We start from the raw sequence: 21,578 nt of genomic DNA, 5'->3' as shown, positions 1-21,578 counted from the left end.
GAAAGCATGGATTTAAAAGCTCAAAGAGAAAAAGCTGACAGTTACGGTTAACAGTTGAGTTTCAGAGTGGATGATGGTAAAGTAGGGTTGTCCATAGCTCAATGCTAAAAATTATGCTTTTTTAAAATTTGGATATGGGTATGGAGAATAAAATTTTAAATTTTGTGGACAATGCTGAGTTTAATGATGTGGTTAAAGTGAGGAAGATTGTAATAGAGTTCAAGGGGGCACAAGCAGCTGGAAGAATGGAGACAAGTAAGTGCCAAATTAAATTTACTACATAGTTAGTTTGGCAGAAAGAGGAGAGAGAATCTTCTGTGTGGTAAAAGGTGTGGAGGAACAGAAGAACCAGGGTATATATGTGCATAAATCTTTGAAAGCATGTGGCTTAATAAATAGGGGAACAGAGAAGAAACTTAATAAGGAAACAGAAGAGACTTCAGATGCTGGAATCTGGAGCAACAAATAATCTGCCGGAGGAACTCAGTGGGTCAAGCAGCATCTGCGGGGGGAAAGGAATTGTCAATGTTTCGGGTTGCAACCCTGCACCAGGACTGAGAGGTGAGAGGGGAAGTGCAGCGGGGGTTCGATCTGCACAGCTCCTTCAGTAGATTGTTTGGAACTTAATAAGGCACTAGTTCAGCCACAACTGGAGTATCTTGTCAACCTCTTGTCATCAAACTATAAGGCTGAAAAGGTCTTAGACAGGCAATAGAAGACATTTACAAGGGGGCTTTGGGGATGGCGGTTTACAGCTTCAAGATTAGACTGGAGAAGCTGAGGTTATTCTTGTTGGAGCCAAGAAGGTTGAGAGGCCACTTAGAGGTGTACAATATCATTGCAGGGTTTAGACAGAGTAAATAGAGAGAAGATGTACCCATCAGCGGATGGTTCAAGAACCAGGGAAGACCAGAGAATCAGAATATTGAGGAAAAGATACAGGAGACTGTGAAAAAGCACTTGTGCTTCAAAAAAAAAATGGTTTATGATTCAGCAAATCAGAGTTTTCAAAAGGGAATTTGTCGGGCATTAAATGGAAAATAGTTTGCAATGTTATGGGGAAAGATTGGGAAGGGGAAATGGGACTGAATGGTTTAATTTTCAGTTAAATAAACTGATCCACTAGCACAATATATACATGTTAAGAGTGTCACTGTGAAATTTAATCAATAATCTGCCACTGCAAGAAATAATTCTGTCTGTAAAGGCATTGTAGAGTTTCAGACATAAAATGCACACTTGATGAATATCTGGCTTAGTGGAACATGCAGCTATCAGTTGGTTTCCATTAGAAACACAATTAGTTGTGTCCCTGAGCAATAATTCAAATACTTCCAGACCTTTCATGAATACAGCAGAAAGCTTTATTGTTGACAGAGCTAGAGATCTTTTGAGATCACAAAAAATGCATAACACCAACAAGTGTGATGAACTTATTAGATTTAAAGCAACTTTTTTTTAAGCAATTAGGTCTGAGTCAACATAAGTTGCTTCTGAATGTTGTCAATTAAATAATTTCTTGTTTCAAAAACAATTACTATGATTAACTCATCTTACTTCTGGTTCTTCTGCCAATTACCTTAAATCTGTGTCCAGTCATTCATTCACCTACTTCTGGATATGGTTGTTCTTATTTAGTCCATTAAAACACTTCATTATTTTTGATGAGAATGGACTCAGGGGGCCAAATGGTCTCCTGTGCTATCAATTTGTATGGTTTTGATCATTTAATATTTCTCTCAAATCTCTCTCCGAAGAACAAGTCTAGCTTCACCAATCCCTCCACTAAGTCCAAAAAATATCTCACACCCAGTTACAATTCCAGCAGATCTCTTCTGCAACATCTCCAAGTACTGAAACCATCTAAAATGTGACAAGAAGATTAAGAAATAGAAGCAGGAGTAGTGCATCTGTTCTGTTATTCAATAAGGTTGATGTTCCACCTCAATTCATTTTCCCCATTCTCTTCCCATGTCCTTAACATGTCTAAGAGAGGTGAAGGACATAGATTTGTGAACTTATTCGTACCCTGAGTTCCTGATTTTACTTGTGTTGTTTACTGGCTATCAGGTACCAGAATCTTCACCAAAGGTGAATGGAAATCTGAGATCTCAAGTCTAATTGGTAAAGTCTCATGAAACATAGGGCTCAGTTTTCTGACAAGTCAAACAATTTCCATATAAATAAGCAGATTTTAATAATTACCTGGTGTTAAGCAGAATTCTCTACTCAAACGTTTATTGCAGTGTTCTGTTTACAAACTATAGTTTACTAAATATACTTTCATTATTTAACACAGCTAAAGAACTATTTTTTCACTAAAGCAAACAAGCAAGGTTGATTCCTTCCTCCCACCCACCTCCAGCCCAAGTACATAAGATTCAGGTTGAAATATCATATTTAAAAACATTAATAACAAAAGTATTGAAAAATCATTAGAGCTTGAACTGGAATTAACAAGCCACTAATCACATTAACTGGTTTGAGTTGAAATATTAATCACTTGTTAAGAACGTGAACTATCTCAGTGATTAAAATAGTTACTGACTCACATGCAAATATACAAATGAAAAAAATGTTATCAGATGAAGATTTATGGTGTATCATGCAGTGTTATACTTTGTGTGTAGTGATGGGGAAAAGAAGTCCCTCACTCTGCTATCAAAGATGAAGCCATCTTTTTTAGTATTACATTAAAATCCTATGGAATATGACACCTCTTTCTGGCAAGATTTCTTATGAAGGTTACAATGAAATAATCAATATAAAGAATAAAAACATCCTGATGGCAGAAGAGCTCTGAATCAATACTAATCAAAAATCTGTTTGGATAACAGAGATTTAATCAGACATCTTCAGTTTTTTCTTGCATCACTAATCCCACTGCCAACAGAACACTATCTAATCTATGGTTTAATTTAGGTTAATGATTGTCATTATGCCATCAGTGAGTCACCAATTTAATCAAGGTTTAGAAAGACCAGCTGTAAATACATCTATGGGGAGCAGAAGAGTTAATTCTGTTAGCAATTCTTAACTGACTTTCAAAGTACATTTCTCATCCACGACTGCCCACTTACAAACTGCCTGTCAAGCTTTTGACGATTCCACTGAGCCTGACAGAAGGAAAAGTGTAAGAGTCACCAAATTCCTGCTACTTTTTTCTCACCTCTCCTCCGATGATACAATGCATTGTCTCTGGCATTGTGTATTACAATAAACCTAATAGGGAAAACACTCAAACAAGGGGATTGAGATATGTGTTATTACTGTCATGGGAATGTGCATGGGTACCCAACATGAGACCTTCTTTCATAAATACACGATTTATTGATGAAGAATTGTTTTGACTTCTCTGAATCATCCCACTGGATAGCATGAAATCAATGCAATTCAAATCCAATGGTGAAAATTTATTTTTGTAAAAATAGTATTTAGACTAGGAAATGAGCTGTATTTGTCGGTCAAATCTGGAAACAGACCCTTTAAAACTCTCGACCACAGAGGACCATTACTTTTGCCCCATTTTCAGAAAGATTTTTTTTTCCTCAAACATCAGTCCTCAGCTCTGGACAAACATGCAGAATCAAACTGCTATTTTGTAATCCTCCAATGAATTTAAAAAAAAATCATAATGGTCAACAATTTTGGTCAAAAGTTGAAACTTTAAAAAAATAATGTGACTAAACACATTTTTGCCGAATCATGTATGCCACCATTTAAGAAGAATGAGCTTTGTCAATTCCACGTTCAAACAATACTTTGTCTACTTTTCTGATATTAAATTGAATTTTCCCACCACCTCTCCATCCTTCTGATTAATCAGTGCTCTCTTCCAGTGCTGTAAATTGATAATCATAATTCATTTGCTGAACTCAGGTTAGTGTTCTCTCAACTTCAAGCTTTTGTGATAAAAAAAAAATGGTAGAGTGGAACAGATGGAATTGAGTATGCAGTTAAGCAGTGCAACCAAATCAGGCCAAAATAAAAGGAAAACTGAATTCTGGCTTTCAATTTGGAGCTAAAGGACATAGATTTGGGGGAAGGGCTTTATGGGGGGAAGTGGTATGAAACGTGTACATGTTTTAGCCCTAGAGTTGAGGAAAGGCATTTTAAAGAAAACATAGAGTTTATTAGGCATTTTAAAGAAAACATAGAGTTTATTAGGCATGCTCCTAAAAGCCCTTGGATTGAAAGCTGAAGAAAGAAAAAACTTAAAAATACTGTTACTCAAAACTAAACAGAAAAAGCAGGAGAATAAATGTATTGAAAAATTGCAAAGCTTGAAGGAGGGCACATGGGAACAATAGTGTGTGTGTGTACTTTTTTTATACACACACACACCGACACCAGGAGTTTCAATGGGTGGCAGACCATTGCCTTATCTTTGACAGTGGCAGTATGGGAGGTATGGGGATGAGGAATGGCAAGTCAAAATCAGTCAACAAGAGAAAAAGACTGCAAGACGGCAAGTTGGTTGTCATGGCCTAATTCAAACTGCAACTCTTGAAAATTGTGTAGCAGAAATAAGAGAGTAGTAAATGAATGCTTTTATTTAAAATGTCACTCAAAAGTAAAACAGAAATTTATGGCTGGGTAAAAATGGAAATTCTAGTAATGATTATTTATTTATTCTTTTTTTTTTGGCAAAGCCGGTTTTTATTGCCCATCCCTAATTGAACTGCTGCAGTTCCAGGATTTAGACCTAGTGATGATAAGTGTTTGGCAATATATTTCCAAATCAGAATCGTGTGCAACTTGAAGGGGAACATGCAGGCAGTGCCGATTCTGTACATCTACTCCGTCATTCTTGGCGGTAGTACTTGTGGGTTCAGGAGGTGCTGATGGAGTAATGTGGGTGAGTAACTGCAGTGAATTTTGCAGATGGCATACACGGCAGTTACAGTGACATTGTAGTGAAAGAAATGAATGTTCAGGGAGATGGATGGGGTGCTAATTAAGATGACTGCATTGCCCCAGATAGTGGCAAACTTCTTGGGTGTTGCTGGAGCTGCAAGTGGCAAGTATTTCATCCTGACTTGTCTCTTGTAGATGGCAGGAAGGCTTTTGGTGTCAAGAAATGAATCACACTGCAGGATACCTAGCCTCTGACCTGCCCTTCTAGTCACAGTATTTAGCTGGCTGGTCCAGTTGAATTTCTGGTCTATTGTGACCCCTGCAGGAAGTTGATGGTGAGGGACATGGTGATGACACCACCATTTAATGTCAACAATAAATGGAGATGGCCAATGCCTGATACTTCTGTCGCACGTATGCTACCTGATTCTTAAGAAGTCTGCAGCAAAGTGGGCCTAGTGAAACCCAAACTGGGCATTGATAAGTAAGTTATTGGTGAATAATAGTCACTTTTGAGGAAAGGACATATCGGGGCAATTTTCAACTTTGTTGGAGAGATGCCTATGTTGTAACTGTACCGAAACAGCATGTTTAGAGGTACGGCTAACAATCACTACTATATTTGGGATGTTGGCCTGGTCCCATAATATTCTCAGCCATGCAGAGCGAATCAAATTGGCTCCTGGCTGGTGTCTGGCTGAACATGATTACATATACTTCAGTCTTGTTCTCACGCCTCATATGCTGGGTCCCACCATCACTGAAAATGGTCATGTTTTTGAGATTCCTCCTCCTGTAAACTATTAGATTGTCCAATAAAAACAATATAAGTAATCCCTGGTTGGTAGTGCTAAACATGTGAAAAACTAGCAGCAGCTCAATGCATTCTGCCTTTAAAATTCAGCTCACACTTACCATCATGCATTATGTTAAATGCAACTAATGGGGATGAATTTTTAAGCAGAGGGAAGCGGGTCAAAGCATGACCAGTGATGGGAATCCTATAGTTACAAGGGTCCACATAGTGTTTTTCAATACAACGCTTATACAATAATCTTACATAGCATTGAATATACCTTAAGAATAGGAAGTTAAGGTTTTGAACGAAAGCCATTTATGCAAAATAATTATATGTATGTGTCAATAAAGAAACCCCACTCAGCCCACATCCCACCAAAGTGGACCCCTACAAAACATTGCTCACCATACTTTTCCATTAATGAAAAAGTTTTTTTTTAAATCTCATTCTTGAAGGTTTGCTCTCCTGTCTGGTGAACTGCCTCAGAGCTCCAGTGATCTGGGTTTGATCCTGATCTTGGATGCTTTATGTGTGGAGTTTGCACATTCTCCTTGTGAACATATGGGTTTCTCTATGCTGTTCCGCTTTCATCCCATACCCGAGAGACATGTTGGTTGGGATGTTAATTGGTTGCTGTGAAGTACTCCTAGTGTGCATGGTGCAGGGGTGGGGGGGGGGGGATGGGTGAGGGAGTTAGTTTGTTGAGTATGTGGGAAAGAGTACATTACAAGGAAATAAGTGGGGGAATTGGACTGATGGAAATGGTCTGAGAGCTGGCCTGCATTCGATGGGCTGAATGGCTTTCATTGATGTCATAAAGTAAGAGTAATCATGTTGTTACCCATATTGCCAGTTTTACCTAAATTTCGTGCACTAGTACCTTCACCACTGGTCTCCTAAGTGATATCTTATCAAATACTCTATTAATAACTGGCATAAACCTCACCATTTTCTTCATCTACCAGTTGTTGCTTTCATAAAGAACTTCACAAAGTTAGCCAGGCACAACCTCCTTCTATGAAATCAGTGTTCATGATGTGATCATGTTAGAAGATTAATAAGAAAGAAAATACAAGGTGATTTAAAAGCATTACGTTATGAATGAGACTCAGAATAATCAACAACTTCAGTATTATTACTGGCATACTTATTCGGAGATACTCACCTCTGGAGTTACATCTCTTGGGGCAAACCCAGTCCCCCCAGTGGTTAAAATAAGATTCAATTCCTTATCATCACACCATTCTATAAGCGTTCCTAGAAAAAAAAACATACAATAATATGTCAATGTAAGGTATCTTTGGATGGAAGCAAAATAAAACTATGATAAAGCAAATATCCACACAAACACACAAAGATTTATTTAGAATCCAAGAATGGATGTCAAATCTTTGCAATTCCATGTTTAAACAGTCCAAGAAAGCAAACTTTCTTTCTGTCAGCTGATGAGAAACATGATCAAGATCTCATTACCCACAGTCCTATATTAAATTGAGCCAGGGCTTCAAGTTCCTGTCAGTTATAAAATTTTTTTCCAACTGTTGTGACTATAGGATGGAGAATGGTTGTGAAGAGATGCGAATCAGTCTGGAATTTGAGTTGATATGTATAGAAACTAATTTCTGTTTGCCAAAATTGTACTAACAAAAAATGCATTCAACAGCCATTTTAAAAAGTGAACTTGTGAGGTTGTTTCTGTTCATCACACGATATCTTTATGGATTTAATCATTATGTCATCACAATTCTTTGATTAAATGCCAATCATGCCATTTACTCGTTACTCTTTTTACATTCAAACCGAACTTTCACCTCATCTAACATGCATTGTCCAAGAACCACATTCACTCCGCTCCCTTATGCAACCTCACAAAAAAAACCTGATCTGGATGGTAGCATGTGAAAAGGAATAATATGGAATGTGTACTATATTGTAGCATTGCTTGGCAGGCTGACAGAGAAACCTATACCCAAAAGAGGAGAATATTATTGACACTCTACAATAATGGAATAGATGACAATTGATTTTCCCCACTCTCTTTGACCTTGTGGTTATGTGACTTGGAAAATCATGACATCAACAAAGCACATTTTCACCACTGCTATGAGGTAAAGAAAAATAAAGCTGCTAGACGTCAACATTGACCCAACATTCAACAGCAATTTTCTATACATCATTTTGCTTAGATGCTGCTGCCTAATATTTATTACTTTGTTCATTAAATGTTAAATCAAGAGTTTTTCAGCCCTTTCTGTATTCCAGTTGGAAGATGTTGGTGATAAATCTCTGACTTGACCACTGGAACCTCATCTATGGACTTGAGCACCTGCCCTCATATTGAACTCTGGTATGATTCTATCTGAAAATAGATCAAACCATCCACATCAATTCAATTAATCTCTTTTCAAATGTTGTTCTTTATTCACTTTGTAAATTGTTTACCAACTTGGGAAAAATTGTAGACTTACGTCGAATAAGAACAGCAGGAACAAACAGGAGTAGACCATAAATTTTCGAACTTGCTCTGCCATTTAGTGAAATAACGGCTTATCTGACCTTGGCCTCAACTCCACTTTCCAGCCTATTGCCTATAACCCTATTCCCACATAGTCCAAAAATCTGTCTCAGCCTTGAATATCTTCAATGACTCAGTGTCCACAGTATTCTGGGATAGGTTCACAGCCTACTGAAAGAGAAGATTCTTCCTCCTCTCTAAAATGTAAACTTTTTATTCTGAAACTATGCACCCTTGTTCTGGATTTCCTGAAGAGGGAAAACATCCTCTCAGTGTTTACCCTGTCAAACCTCCTCAAATCTTGCACATTTCAAGAAGATTTAATTTCATCAATGGCAGCATGAACATCATTGGCTGAAGGGCCTTCTTTTTGCACTTGTTTTCCTTAATTACATCAGCAGCATCTCCGTCCTTGTGAAGACAGCTACAAAACATTCATTAGCAATCTTTCTCAGATCCTCTGACTCCATCACGGGTTAATTTTCATTTCTCATGGGCTTTACTCTTTCTTTGGTTACCTTCTCATTCATTCTGCACTTCAAAAACATTTCTTAATTTCTTTAATTTTAATTGCCAGTATTTCTTCATGCCCTCACTTTGCTCTCCTGATTTCCTTTATGATTTCACTCCTATAGTTACAGTAATCTTATCAGCTTGTTGCTGTATTCAGTTTCTAGTGCCTCACTTAAGCTTTCCTTTTGTGGCTTTCCTTACTTTCTATGTACTGTGTCATCCAGGGGGCTTTATATTGGCAATCCCACCAATTTTCATTGGGAACATGATTAGCCTGAACTTCCTAAATCATTCTACTTGAATGCATACTTTTGCTCTGAGACTGATTTACTTGCAAGTAGCTTTCTACATCACTTCTCGGTCTAGTAAATTGGCTTTATGCCAATTTATGACTTTAACTTCTATTCTGTTGTTTTCCTTTTCCATAATCATGTTAAACTTACTGAAGTACGTTACTTTCCCACTGGCACTCCTACCTGTTCAGCTCCATATTTGCTGGAACTAAATCTATAACTTAAACTATCCCTTATTGGACTTGCTTAGATAGCATCTAAAATAGTTCTCCAGAATGCATTTAGAAATTCAGTGCCCTCTACACCTTTTACATTGATGATATCCCAGTTAGTATTCAGGTAACTGAAATCCTCCACTGAAGTTGTCAGAAATTTGCCTACAAATTTGCTCTTCTATCTCCATCTATGGTACACCCCCACAGTCTGATTGTTCCTTTTTGATCTATAGTTCAATCAATATAGCCTCATTTGAATAATTTTTTTATTCTCCTTACCAACTCAGTAGTGAACACTGTAACTATGAAAGTTCAGTTTTCACTTCTGCCTATCTTTAACCCATGCTTCAGTAGTAGCCTCTCTTATGTGTCTACCTGTGGCCTTGATTTATCCCCTTCATTCTCTCGGCTCATTGCATTAATGCATCAACAATTAAGTCCTTCCAAAAAACTGGTGTTTCTTTTTCCCTGGTCTTTATATCATCTGCTTTCCAAACTCATGCCACTTCTTTCCAGGCTTGTTTACTAGAACATTATGTTCCACAGCCATTTATGCCTTTCTTCACCTGAAATCACTGAAAGATTCTCTTACCCCGCCAAGCTAGTTTAAACCTTCCCCAAATGGCATCAGATCTCCCTCAAAAAGATATTGATCCTATCCCTTCTGATATGTTACTTGACTGGCTTATACAAGTCCCACTTTCTCCAAAATTGGTCTAATGCATTCAAGCCTAAATTCCTCCCTTCTGTACTCTCTCTTCAAACCAGCCTCCCCTCCATGGACTCTGTCTATACCTCTCGCTGCCTTGGTGAAGCAGTCAGTATAATCAAAGACCCCACCCACCTGGGTCATTCTTTCTTCTCCCCTCTCCTATCAGGCAGAAAATACAGGAGCCCGAGGGCACATACCACCAGGCTCAAGGACAGCTTCTATCCCACCGTGATAAGACTATTGAACGGTTTCCCTCATACGATGAGATGGACTCTTGACCTCACAATCTACCTTGTTTGACCTTCCACTTTACTGTCTACCTGCAATGCACTTTCCTGTAGCTGTGACACTTTACCTGCGTATTCTGTTATTGTTCTTACCCTGTACTGCCTCAATGCACTGTGTAATGAATTGATTTGTACGCACGGTATGCAAGACACGTTTTTCCACTGTGCCTCGGTACAAGTGACAATAATAAACCAATACCAATACCATTTGACCTATCCTCCTATTTCTAGATTCAATGACGTGGCATCACGAGTAATCCAGAAATGATTAACTTTGAAGTCTTGATCACATCCTCCATAGCTCCCTGTCATCTGCCTGCAGGAGCTATTCTTTCTTTCCACCCATGTCATTGTTACCGATATGGACCATGACCCTTGGGCATTAACGCTTCTCCTTCAGAATGTTCTACAGCTGCTCTGTGATATCCTTCATCCTGATACCTGTGAGGCAACAATCAGCTCATCACATTTCTTGTATGTGATTGTCTGGGACACAAGAAGCATCCTAGATTTCCCCTGTGGCAAAGGATGTGCACTCTACTTCATTAATGAGCAGAATTAGAATTCAACGACTCTCCCAGTAAACACTTACTTGACTCCAGGATGTTCTACCAGCTTATAGATTAAATAACTGTCATTTTCTTCTCAAAATCCTGTTTTCCAAGCAGCAACACTTGCCCTAATTCACTTGCTTATCAAATTCATGATTTTTTTGTATGGTTAAAACTTCGGTCCTCTGAAACTGCATTCTATTGTTGTACACTCTATATTAAGAATGACTACGTATAGGATAGATTTGAACAAAGAACAGCAGAGGCAAAGCCTGGAAACATTATAAAAAACTGGTCTTCATCATATGTAATGATTTCACCAGCTTGTGTCCATATTGTTAGGTTGCAGAGCTTTCATATAGTCTTTATTTTGCCATAATCAGAGAAAAACAAGAGCCTATGGCGGACACCATCTCCCTGGCCCTACACGCATCTCTGGAGCATCTAGACAGTGAAGACACCAACGTTGAGTATTGGTTATTGATTGCAGCTCCGCCTTCTATACTATAATTCTAAGCAAAATTCATCACCAAACTCTGAGACCTGGGACTCACACCTCCCTCTGCAACTGGATCCTCAACTTCCTGACCAAAAGACCGCAATAAGTAAGGACAGGCAGCAACACCTCCGGCACGAATATTCTCAATACTGGTGTCCCACAAAGCTGTGTCCTCAGCACCCGACTCTACTCCCTATATATGTGGCCAGATTCTGCTCTAACACCATCTACAAGTTTGCAGATGATACCACTGTAGTGGGCTGTATCTCCTCAAATAACGATGAGTCAGAGTACAGGAAGGAGATAGAGAGCTTTGTGACATGGTGTCATGACAACAACCTTTCCCTCAATGTCAACAAAAGAGCTGGTCATTGACTTCAGGAAGGGGAGCGGTGCAGATGTACCTTTCTACATCAATGATGCTGAGCTTGAGAGGGTTGAGAGCTTTAAGTTCCTCGGAGTGAACATCACTAATATCCTGTCCTGGTCCAACCACATAGATGCCACAGCCAAGAAAGCTCACCAGTGCCTCTGCTTCCTCAGGAGGCTGAAGAAATTTGGTATGTCCCCTTTGACACTCATCAACTTTTATCGATGCACCATAGAAAGCATCTATCTGGATGCATCACGGCTTGGTATGGCAACTGCTCTGCCCAGGACTGCAAAAAACTGCAGAGAGTTGTGGACACAGCTCAGCACATCACAGAAACCAGTCTCCCCTCCATGGACTCTGTCTATACTTCTCGCTGCCTCAGTAAAGCAGCCAGCATAATCAAAGACCCCACCCACACGGGACATTCTGTCTTCTCCCCTCTCCCATCAGGCAGAAGATACAAAAGCCTGAAAGCGCGTACCACCAGGCTCAAGGACAGCTTCTATCCTGCTGTTATAAGACTATTGAACAGTTCTCTAGTACGATAAGATGGACTCTTGACCTCACAATCTACCTCGTTATGACCTTGCACCTTACTGTCTACTTGCACTGCACTTTCTCTGTAGCTGTGACACTTTACTCTGCATTCTGTATTGTTTAACCTTGTATACCTCAATGCACTGTGTAATGAATTGATCTGTAAGGACGGTATGCAAGACAAGTTTTTCACTGTACCGCGGTACAATTGACAATAATAAACCAATTCCAATATGTCAGTTTTAAGGACCATTTCTAAAACTGTTGTGTATCTATGTTATCACAAGACTTAACCTTTAATCAAGATCATGCAATAAAAAAATTAAAGCTTTTGATACTCTGCCTGAACCTAGTAGATTATTTCTGAAATTTTAGTAGGTAATGAATACATTAAAAAATAGATCATGTAATTCCACACAAGTATTCTGCATTATGATTAAGAATCTTGGTCAGTGAATGAGGTAAACTATCTAACATCTCCGGAGTAGCTTACTTTAGCATATTCCATATCCGTAATTTCAGCTGTTGTGTCATGTTAGGAAAGGTGGGGATGGAAAGCTTTGGAAGAGATTTTATGTGCTGGCTTTGCTATCGTCAACAACAAAAGGTCTTTTGATGTTCTACTTATTTCTTTGAACAGCAGAACAAGCTTAAAGGACCTCATGACCTACTCCTGCTCTTATTTCTTATGTTCTGATCCTATACCGCAGTTTCATCTCAGCAGATAAGGCATTTGAGAAAGTTTCAGCCATACAATATACGAGTCTAAGAAAGGCTTTCAAAAGAGAAGAGTGCTTTCTTTTTCCTCACACTCATTTCTTCCTTTGTTTTATATTTTAGATCAATGTCTAGGTTGTTTCAGTGAAACAGTTCCTCTTAACATGGACAAGTTGTTATCCAACTTGCATCTTCATATCAGAAACTATCTCCCACTGAATATGTAAGCCACATATTCACAAAAGTATTCAAAGGTTGGAGCAGCAGTTACCTGCACACCAAGATTACAGCATTCTGGGGCATTGCCACCCCCATCAGATGGAAATATCCCTTTAGATGCCAGGTTCAGCAGAGATTCCACCAAAAACAGAGATTTCATTAATGCTGTCAGAGTATCTCTCTGACCCACTACATTTGACTTAGATTTGGAAAAGTGCCAATCAAAACAATCGTTGTGTGAATAAAAGTCAAATATTGAAGTGTAAATTTTACTAAATTATATTGGTTTTCAGTAACTATATTTGTTGAAGATTTTTTTCTTTTCATAAACAACCAAAAAATTTGTAATATTCAAATTAACTGGTTTTCCATTCCAAAAGATGATTTTAATTTATGAAATGAAAATCTTTTAATATTATCCCAGAAAAAAAGATATTGCAAGTTATAGTACACATAGCTATGACTAAATGAACCTTTATCATCTTGTTTTCATTTTACTGTGCGATTACTGTTACTATCTTATTGAGAAAATCATAGCTTTTTGCACATATGCGATCAATAACTCATTAACAGTAAAAATATGAAAACTATTTTTTTGTTTTATCATCACTAGAAAATGCCATAAGACATTAAAATGCATTTGACAAAAATTCTTCTATTTTGATATCTTTATTTACTAAAGCTCAAAATTATGACTAAGGATAACAGTAGTGAGTGATAATGCAGAACATTTTAAATGGTGCATCAATAAACAGAGCTGTAATTTGTCAGAGGACAGGCATTTAATTATTGGCTTCCACTGTGCTCAGTTGTCTTGCTTATCACAAGGAATCAAAATGCAAATAAAGAATCTGTGGCCTTTAAATGAACTTTAGAAAGCACTGCTGTAAGTAAAATGTGTTTCCATAAATCACTGAACCGTTCAGCTTGTAATCCATTTATTCCATCACAATTGCAAGATCCTGATGTTTGGTCATTTGGGATTTGTACATACACACACACACAAAATAACCAAGCTTTCAATTTTGGAGATCAAGAATTGTTGCATGCTTTTTTCAGAATCGTATTTTTAAAAAAATAATATTCCAAACACATCCTTTCTGTGGCTACTTGTTAATATAAGGAAATGATCTACCATCTTACAAATTATTTAAATAATCCAATGTAACAAGTCTCAAATAGATCATCTGGCATTTTGAACTTAATTTCATTAACATTTATGTGAAGGTTTCACTTGGTGCTGCAACATTGTACCAAAGGAACACTGTGCAGCAAAGCTGACCTAACACAGAAATTTTGTGGATAGAGGTGCTACTATTGAGCTGCACAATCTTTCATGGGTTTAATGTACCTTTTCCATCTTGATAAGTTCCTAAATGCATAATAATCAGCTGCCTGCATTCTCACTGAGCAGAAATGGAGGCCGTACAGCACATTGGTCAGTAGGGATTTGAAAGCACTGGAGCCTGGCAGCAATATTTGACATACACATAGATCAGCTGCTCAGGAGGCATGGCATTGGAAGAGATACTTGAGGAAAAGGCAGCATTTGGAAATTCCTGCAGAGAAAGGTTATAGATCCACGGGTACTAAGAGTACATGGGTGACAGAGCAAACAGCATGATCAATCAGAAACAAAGAGAAATATAAAGAAAGAGGTAAAGAGGAATAGACAATAAAAGCAGAGAAAGAGAGAAAGTAAGAAATACACAGTGCCACAAGAGTGAGCAAGTGACAATAACATAGGTAAAAAATAACAATGAAATATACAGAGGAAAAGAAAAAGGAATGCAAATTATGAAGGAAAGACCAATATTTTGTTTTTAAAGTGTCACTTTCCAATAAGTTACTAAAAGCTTAGTAAAATAGGATTTTTGACCCCGGCTGAAAGTACAAAGAAAGAGGGGAAAAAGGATAAAAGTAGGACAGTAACAATGAGGTAACTTCCTGCTGAAAATTGGGAACCTCTAAGCAATACACTTTGGATATATCAAATTGGGAAATGCACCATTTATAGTCAACAGTAAGCTTTTGGTCCCACCTGGAAGAATGGACTATTCTTTCAGTGTCTCAATGCTGCATTCCAGAGGATCAGGGAAGAACTCAGAACATCAATGTATCTGCAAGTTTCTTTAAGTTGTCTTTTCTGTGCAGTTTTAGATGACCAAATCTACATTGAAAATTATGATCCCCAAATGTATAGTTTAGGATAAGGGGAAAAGTGGTCACCACACGACACTGTTTTAAGGCATTATCCAAGCAATTGACTGAGAATAAGATTTAAGAGGAAGTTTGAAATTGACTTAGTAGCTAACATTTAAAACAAACTCCCCCAAACCCGTCAATTAAATAATGTAACCTTTCTTTGGAAATAAATGTTGGTACTTTATATAAAAAGTAAAATTAAGTTATTAGGATTTTGAATATATAAGAGTTCCACATGTTCTACATTGCTTCCCAGCATGTTTGATTTGTTCCAAACAATTTAAAAAAAAGCAAAAGTAACTTAAACTTTGCAACTTTTGTTTTATCATACAGGCTTTCTGCAATACATTAGCTACATTATGAAAGGTATAATTTCTGTGTTGCTAATTTTAGCAAAAATACATGTCAAGCAGGTTTGCAGTTTGTATAAAACTCCATTTTTCTGAAAAAGTAGCAAAAATGGGAATTTCATTCCTATGGTTTACGCCTTCCTGGAGTTCTCAGAATTTGATCAATTTTACTTTTAGAACATTGTCTAGTCTTTTATCGTGTGATTTGACAGAGAGCTATGGAGTATAGTTGTCAGAAACTGTCCCATTCCATCACACCTTTTTTTAAAATAGAACCAAGCTGTTTGTAACCTCAGGGTTAGATTCACATTAGTTTATTGTCATATACACCAGGGTACATACCAAGGCTGTTTATTTCATATTAGTACATCTGTCCCTGCCTTAGTCTACCTGCTGCTGAAAATTTGAAGAAAAATTCCTGGTTGCCCTCTTTCATTCTACCCCTTCTGAATTGACCTGATATCCATGCCCCCTCTGGCATCAGGACCTGCTTACATTTTACCTTTGTGCTCACTGATCTACATTTGCTTCTGGTTAAGCAACACTTGTTTTTCAAATGTTCATTTTTGCTTTCAAATTGGCTGGCATGTTAGTGCAGCTAGCAGAGCTGCTGCCTCATAGCTACAGTGACCCAAGTTCAATCCTGACCTTAAGTGTTGTCTGTGTGACGTTTGCACGTTCCCCTGTGACTGCGTGGGTTTTTTCTGGGTGCTCCAGTTTCTTTGGTAGGTTAATTGGCCACTGTAAAATTGCCCCACGTGCATCAGTGAATGGTAGAACCTGGGTGGAGTTAATGGGAATGCTGGGAGAATAAAATGGAATTAGAAATGGAATTAGAATAAAATGGGTGCTTGATATCATCCAGAATGCTGCTTCTTCATTCAGAACAGTCATGGACCAGGGATTCTCGGAATGCATAGCCTGCTCAATGGAGCTGACTGAGTTTCTCTTGGGTTTCAATGATGGGGATGTTGGCTGGAGAGAGGATGGTGACATTGGTTTATTTATCCTGTCAGTGGAGTTGAAGGATTTTGTAGAGACAGTGTTCTGGTATCTCTTCGGAGCTTTGATGTATATCACCATAGGCCCAGTAGATCATGAGCTTTGTTTTCATATTTCATTATGACATAGAAGGAAGCCATCTGCCCCACTGAGTCTATGCCATCTCTGAGCAGGCTCATGAATCCTCCTCTCCCATGTTTTTTGCTACGTCTGAGGTATTGATCTTCAAATTTTTTTTCTTCAAAGAACCAAAGACTGGTGGACTAAATGTGATGGTACATTTCATCATTAATGTCTGCTTTGGTCCAGATGTAACTCCTCAGAAATGGGAATTGGTCCGGGTTTTCCTTGATTTGCTGGTATTGTTGTGGTCTTTTCATCCACTATCTGTTGTTTTGGTCATGATTTTTCTGCCCTTACTTCAAAAGATCAAATGAAAACATGAAGACACTGATGTCTGCTACATTTGCAGAGCGTCACAAATCTTATAATGAAGGTATAACAGGAGATTGCGATAGGTTTGTCCCATTGAGGCAGGGTAAGGTTGGTAGAGTGAAGGAACCACTTTTGACAAGAGACATAGAATACCTTGTTAAGAGGAAGAAAGAAGCTTACCTTAGGTTTAGAAAGCAAGAATCAGATAGGGCTCTGGAGAGTTACAAGGTAGCCAGGAGGGAGCTTAAGAATGGACTTAGGAGAGCTAGAAGAGGACATGAGAAGGCCTTGGCGAGTAAGATTAAGGAAAACCCCAAGGCGTTCTACAAGTATATGAAGAATAGGAGGATGACTAGAGTGAGGGGAGGACCGATCAGGGATAAAAGAGGAAACACGTGCCTGCAGTCGGAAGAGGTAGGGGAGGTCCTTAATGAATACTTGGCTTCAGTATTCACCAATGAGAGAGACCTTGACGTTTCTGATGATGGCGTACTACGGGCATGTCGACATGAGGAAAGAGGATGAGCCGGAACTTTTGCAAAATATTCGGATCGATGAGTTACCGGGGCCAGACGGGATATATCCTAGGTTATTATGGGAAGCGAGGGAAGAGATTGCTGCACCTTTGGCGATGATCCTTGCGTCCTCACTGGCTACAGAAATAGTGCCAGATGATTGGAGGATGGCAAATGTGGTTCCTTTGTTCAAGAAAGGGAGTAGGGATTATCCTAGGAATTACAGGCCAGTGAGTCTTACATCAATGGTGGGCAAATTACTGGAGAAGGTTCTTAGAGACCGGATTAATGGGCATTTGGAGAAGTATAGGTAGATTAGGGACAGTCAGCATGGCTTTGTGAGGGGCAGGTCGTGCCTCACAAGCCTGATTGAATTCTTTGAGGATGTGACAAAACACATTGATGAAGGTAGAGCAGTGGATGTGATGTACATGGATTTTAGTAAGGCATTTGATAAGGTTCCTCATGGAAGGCTCATTCAGAAAGTCAGGAGGCATGGGATCCAGGGAAACCTGGCTGTGTGGATTCAGAAATGGCTCACCCATAGAAGATGGAGGGTGGTTGTAGATGGAGCGTAGTCTGCCTGGAGTCAGTGACCGATGGTGTTCCACAGGGATCTGTTCTGGGACCCCTGCTCTTTGTGATTTTTATAAATGACTTGGATGAGGATGTGGAAGGGTGGGTTATTAAGTTTGCAGATGACACGAAGATTGTTGGTGTTGTGAATAGTATAGAAGGTTGCTGTAGGTTACAACAGGACATTGGTAGGATGCAGAACTGGGCTGAGAAGTAGTAGATGGAGTTCAATGTGGAAAAGTGTGAAGTGATACACTTTGGAAGATCGAATTTGAAAACAGAATCCAAGGTTAATGGCAGGACTCTTAGCAGTGTGGAGGAACAGAGGGATCTTGGGGTCCACATCCATAGATCCCTCAAGGTTACTGCACAGGTTGATAGGGTTGTTAAGACGACGTATGGTGTGTTGGCCTTCATTAGTCGGGGTATTGAGTTCAAGAGCCGCTAAGTGATGTCGCAGCTCTATAAAAGTTAGGTTAGACCACACGGAGTATTGTGATCAGTTCTGGTTGCCTCATCATAGGAAGGATGTGGAAGCTTTAGAGAGGGTGCAGAGGAGATTTACCAGGATGCTGCCTGGATAGGAGAGCATGTCTTATGAGGATAGATTGAGCAAGCTAGGGCTTTTCTCTTTGGAGCGAAGGAGGATGAGAGGTAACTTGACTGAGGTGTACAAGATGATAAGAGGCATAGATCCAGTGGACAGTCAGAAACTTTTCCCCAGGGTGAAAATGGCTAACACGAGGGGCATAATTTTAAGGTGATTGGAGAAAGGTATGGGGTGGATGTCAGAGGTAAGTTTTTTTTTTACACAGAGAGTGGTGGGTGCGTGGAACGCACTGCCAGCAGAGGTGGTGGAGGCAGATACATTAGGAACACTTAAGAGACTCTTAGATAGGCACACGAATGACAGAGAAATGGAGAGCTATGTGGGAGGGAAGGGTTAGATAGATCTTAGGGCAGGATAAAATATTGCCACAACATCATAGGCCAAAAGGCCTGTACTGTGCTGTAATGTTCTATGTTCTATGTTCCAACTCCATGGAAGGTCCATATTCTTTTATGATTTGAACTGAGGTACATCTCCAATTTTTCATACCTCCCATAAAGTGCTATAACGTAAGGAACTACTCAATCTATTTTAACTATCTGTTAGTCTGATGTAAATCTTGACATTCAGAATTGGAAATAATTCCTTTTTGAATACTTATGGGCGCCTAGTTTAAAAAAAACTTATTTTCAATCCTAATCATCAGGCCAGCATTTTAAATGCATTATTCACCTTCTACCAAATACTCCAAGATGAAATTCAATTCCTTTATCAGGTATTTACTTGAACTGCTACTATTTCCACTGTAGGCTAACATTCACAGGATAGTTTGAGGTTTCGAACACAAGACTATAACTGGCTTTGCCTTCAAATTAACTAGAGTAACAATATACAATATTTTATAGAGCTGTCTGGAAGTATAAAACATGCACAAAACCATTTAAAAACTATTAAGGATTGCTTGAAAGGTTAACGCAGAGTAAGCAATATCGATCATGATTGTGGAAATACCACACGACTTCTTACTGTCAGCATCACTTTTTATGAACAACACCAGCATGGTATTATAAAGGTCAATCATCTTGTATATTCTATTTGGGAGCCAGCAGAATGCATTCAATACCTGATAAAAATAACATTATCCAGATGCAGAGGTATAAATTACAATAACACTGTCTTCTTCATAAAAATTCTGTGAGCATTTTATTATTCTAAAATATGCAGAAAAAAATGACAAGATAGCAAAGCATTTAAAAAACACTCAAGACTGATATTTTCACAGAATGATTATTCAGAGGAGAGATGAACTAGATGAAATTACCAGCACAATGATATTTATAACCAGTTTTTCTTTTGGTGAAGCAAGTGCATTGGTACAAGATATTTTTCCAAATCTGTTTAAAAGCTGTAAGCTGTGGAAAAACTCAGCTGTATATGTTTCCACCTACAAAGCAGTAAGCTTGAAATATATTGCTGCTAATTGCAACAACTCAAAACTTACTTTGTTTTGTTTGATAGCTTGTATGAGAATTTGTATCAGCTTTAACACGGTCAGGGAATGTAATGAAGGGTTGCCACCCAATGCCAACTGCTCAGAGTACAGTTCAGGTATGGTCCAGTAAGGAAGGAAAGACAAAAATGGCAAAGTATGGGAACCTTGGATGTCGAGAGAGGTAGTGAACTTAGTCAAGGAGAAAAAGGTAGCATATGTAATGTTTAGGAAACTAAAATCAAACAGAGCCCTTGAGGATTATAAAGAAGCTAGAAAAGAACTCAAGAAGGAATTAAGAGAACCAGGAGGGGCCATGAAAAGTCTTTGGCAAGTTGGATTAAGGAGAATCCTAAGGCATTCTATACATACATCAAGAGCAAGAAGATAATTTGGGAGAGGATAGGACCACTCAAGGATAAAGGAGGGAACATGTGCTTGGAAGCAGAGGATGTGGGAGAGGTCCTAAATGAGTACTTTGCATCAGTATTTACCAAGGAGAAGGATATGAAGGATAGGGAGATCAGTGTGGAGCGTGCTAGTATACTAGGGCATTTTGAGATAGAGAAGGTGGTAGTGTTGGGTCTCTTGGAACATTAGGGTGGATAAGTCGCCAGGACCGGATGGCATGTACCCCAGGTTATGACAGAGGCAAGAGATGAGATTGCTGGGACCTTGACCAGTATCTTCATGTCCTCTCTAGCCGCAGGAGAGGTCCAAAAGGACTGGCGAGTAGCTAATGTTCCATTGTTCAAGAAGGGGAAAAGGGATAATCCTGGGAACTATAGACCAGCAAGTCTCACATCAGTGGTTGGGAAGCTACTGGAGAGGATTCTTAGGGACAGGATTTATGAGCATTTGGAAATCCATGGCCTAATTAGGGACAGTCAGCATGGCTTTATGCTGGGCAAGTTGTGTCTTACTAACTTGATTGAGAATTTTGAGGAGGTGACAAAGGTGATTGATGAAGGTAGAGCTGTGGATGTTGTCTACGTGAACTTTAGTGAGGCATTTGACAAGATCCTTCATGGGAGAGGCTCATCCAGAATATTAAGATGCATTGGATCCATGGTGTATTGGCCATTTGGATTCAGAACTGGTTTGCCCATAGATGACAGAGGATAGTGGTTAATGGGACATTGTGGCAAGAGGTCTATGACTAGTGATGTTCCACAGGGATCCGTAGTAGGACTTGTGATATATATGTAAATGACCTGGATGAAAATGTAGATGGTTGGGTTACTAAGTTCACAGACGATACAAAGATTGGTGCTGTTGTGGATAGTGTAGAAGATTGTCAAAGGACACAGCGGTATACAGATCAGTTGCAGATATGGGCAGAGAAATGGCAGATGGAGTTTAATTTGGC

The 21,578-nt window shown here is 38.9% G+C and overlaps 1 protein-coding gene across 2 annotated transcripts in view; it reads right to left on the bottom strand.

The window, feature by feature from the left end:
• The window catches only part of LOC127568274 (gephyrin), a 416,570-nt gene that overhangs the window by 179,700 nt on the left and 215,292 nt on the right, over positions 1-21,578 (bottom strand). For both annotated transcript variants that reach the window (XM_052011838.1, XM_052011847.1), the window contains exon 4: positions 6,822-6,913. In XM_052011838.1, coding sequence (XP_051867798.1) covers positions 6,822-6,913 — 92 coding nt within the window. The remainder of the gene's footprint in view (positions 1-6,821; positions 6,914-21,578) is intronic.

Source organism: Pristis pectinata, chromosome 1 (genome assembly GCF_009764475.1).
Source record: "Pristis pectinata isolate sPriPec2 chromosome 1, sPriPec2.1.pri, whole genome shotgun sequence".
Lineage (NCBI taxonomy): Eukaryota > Metazoa > Chordata > Chondrichthyes > Rhinopristiformes > Pristidae > Pristis > Pristis pectinata.
The sequence above is the reverse complement of the archived record's forward strand: the minus strand, read 5'-3'. Positions and strand labels throughout refer to the sequence as shown.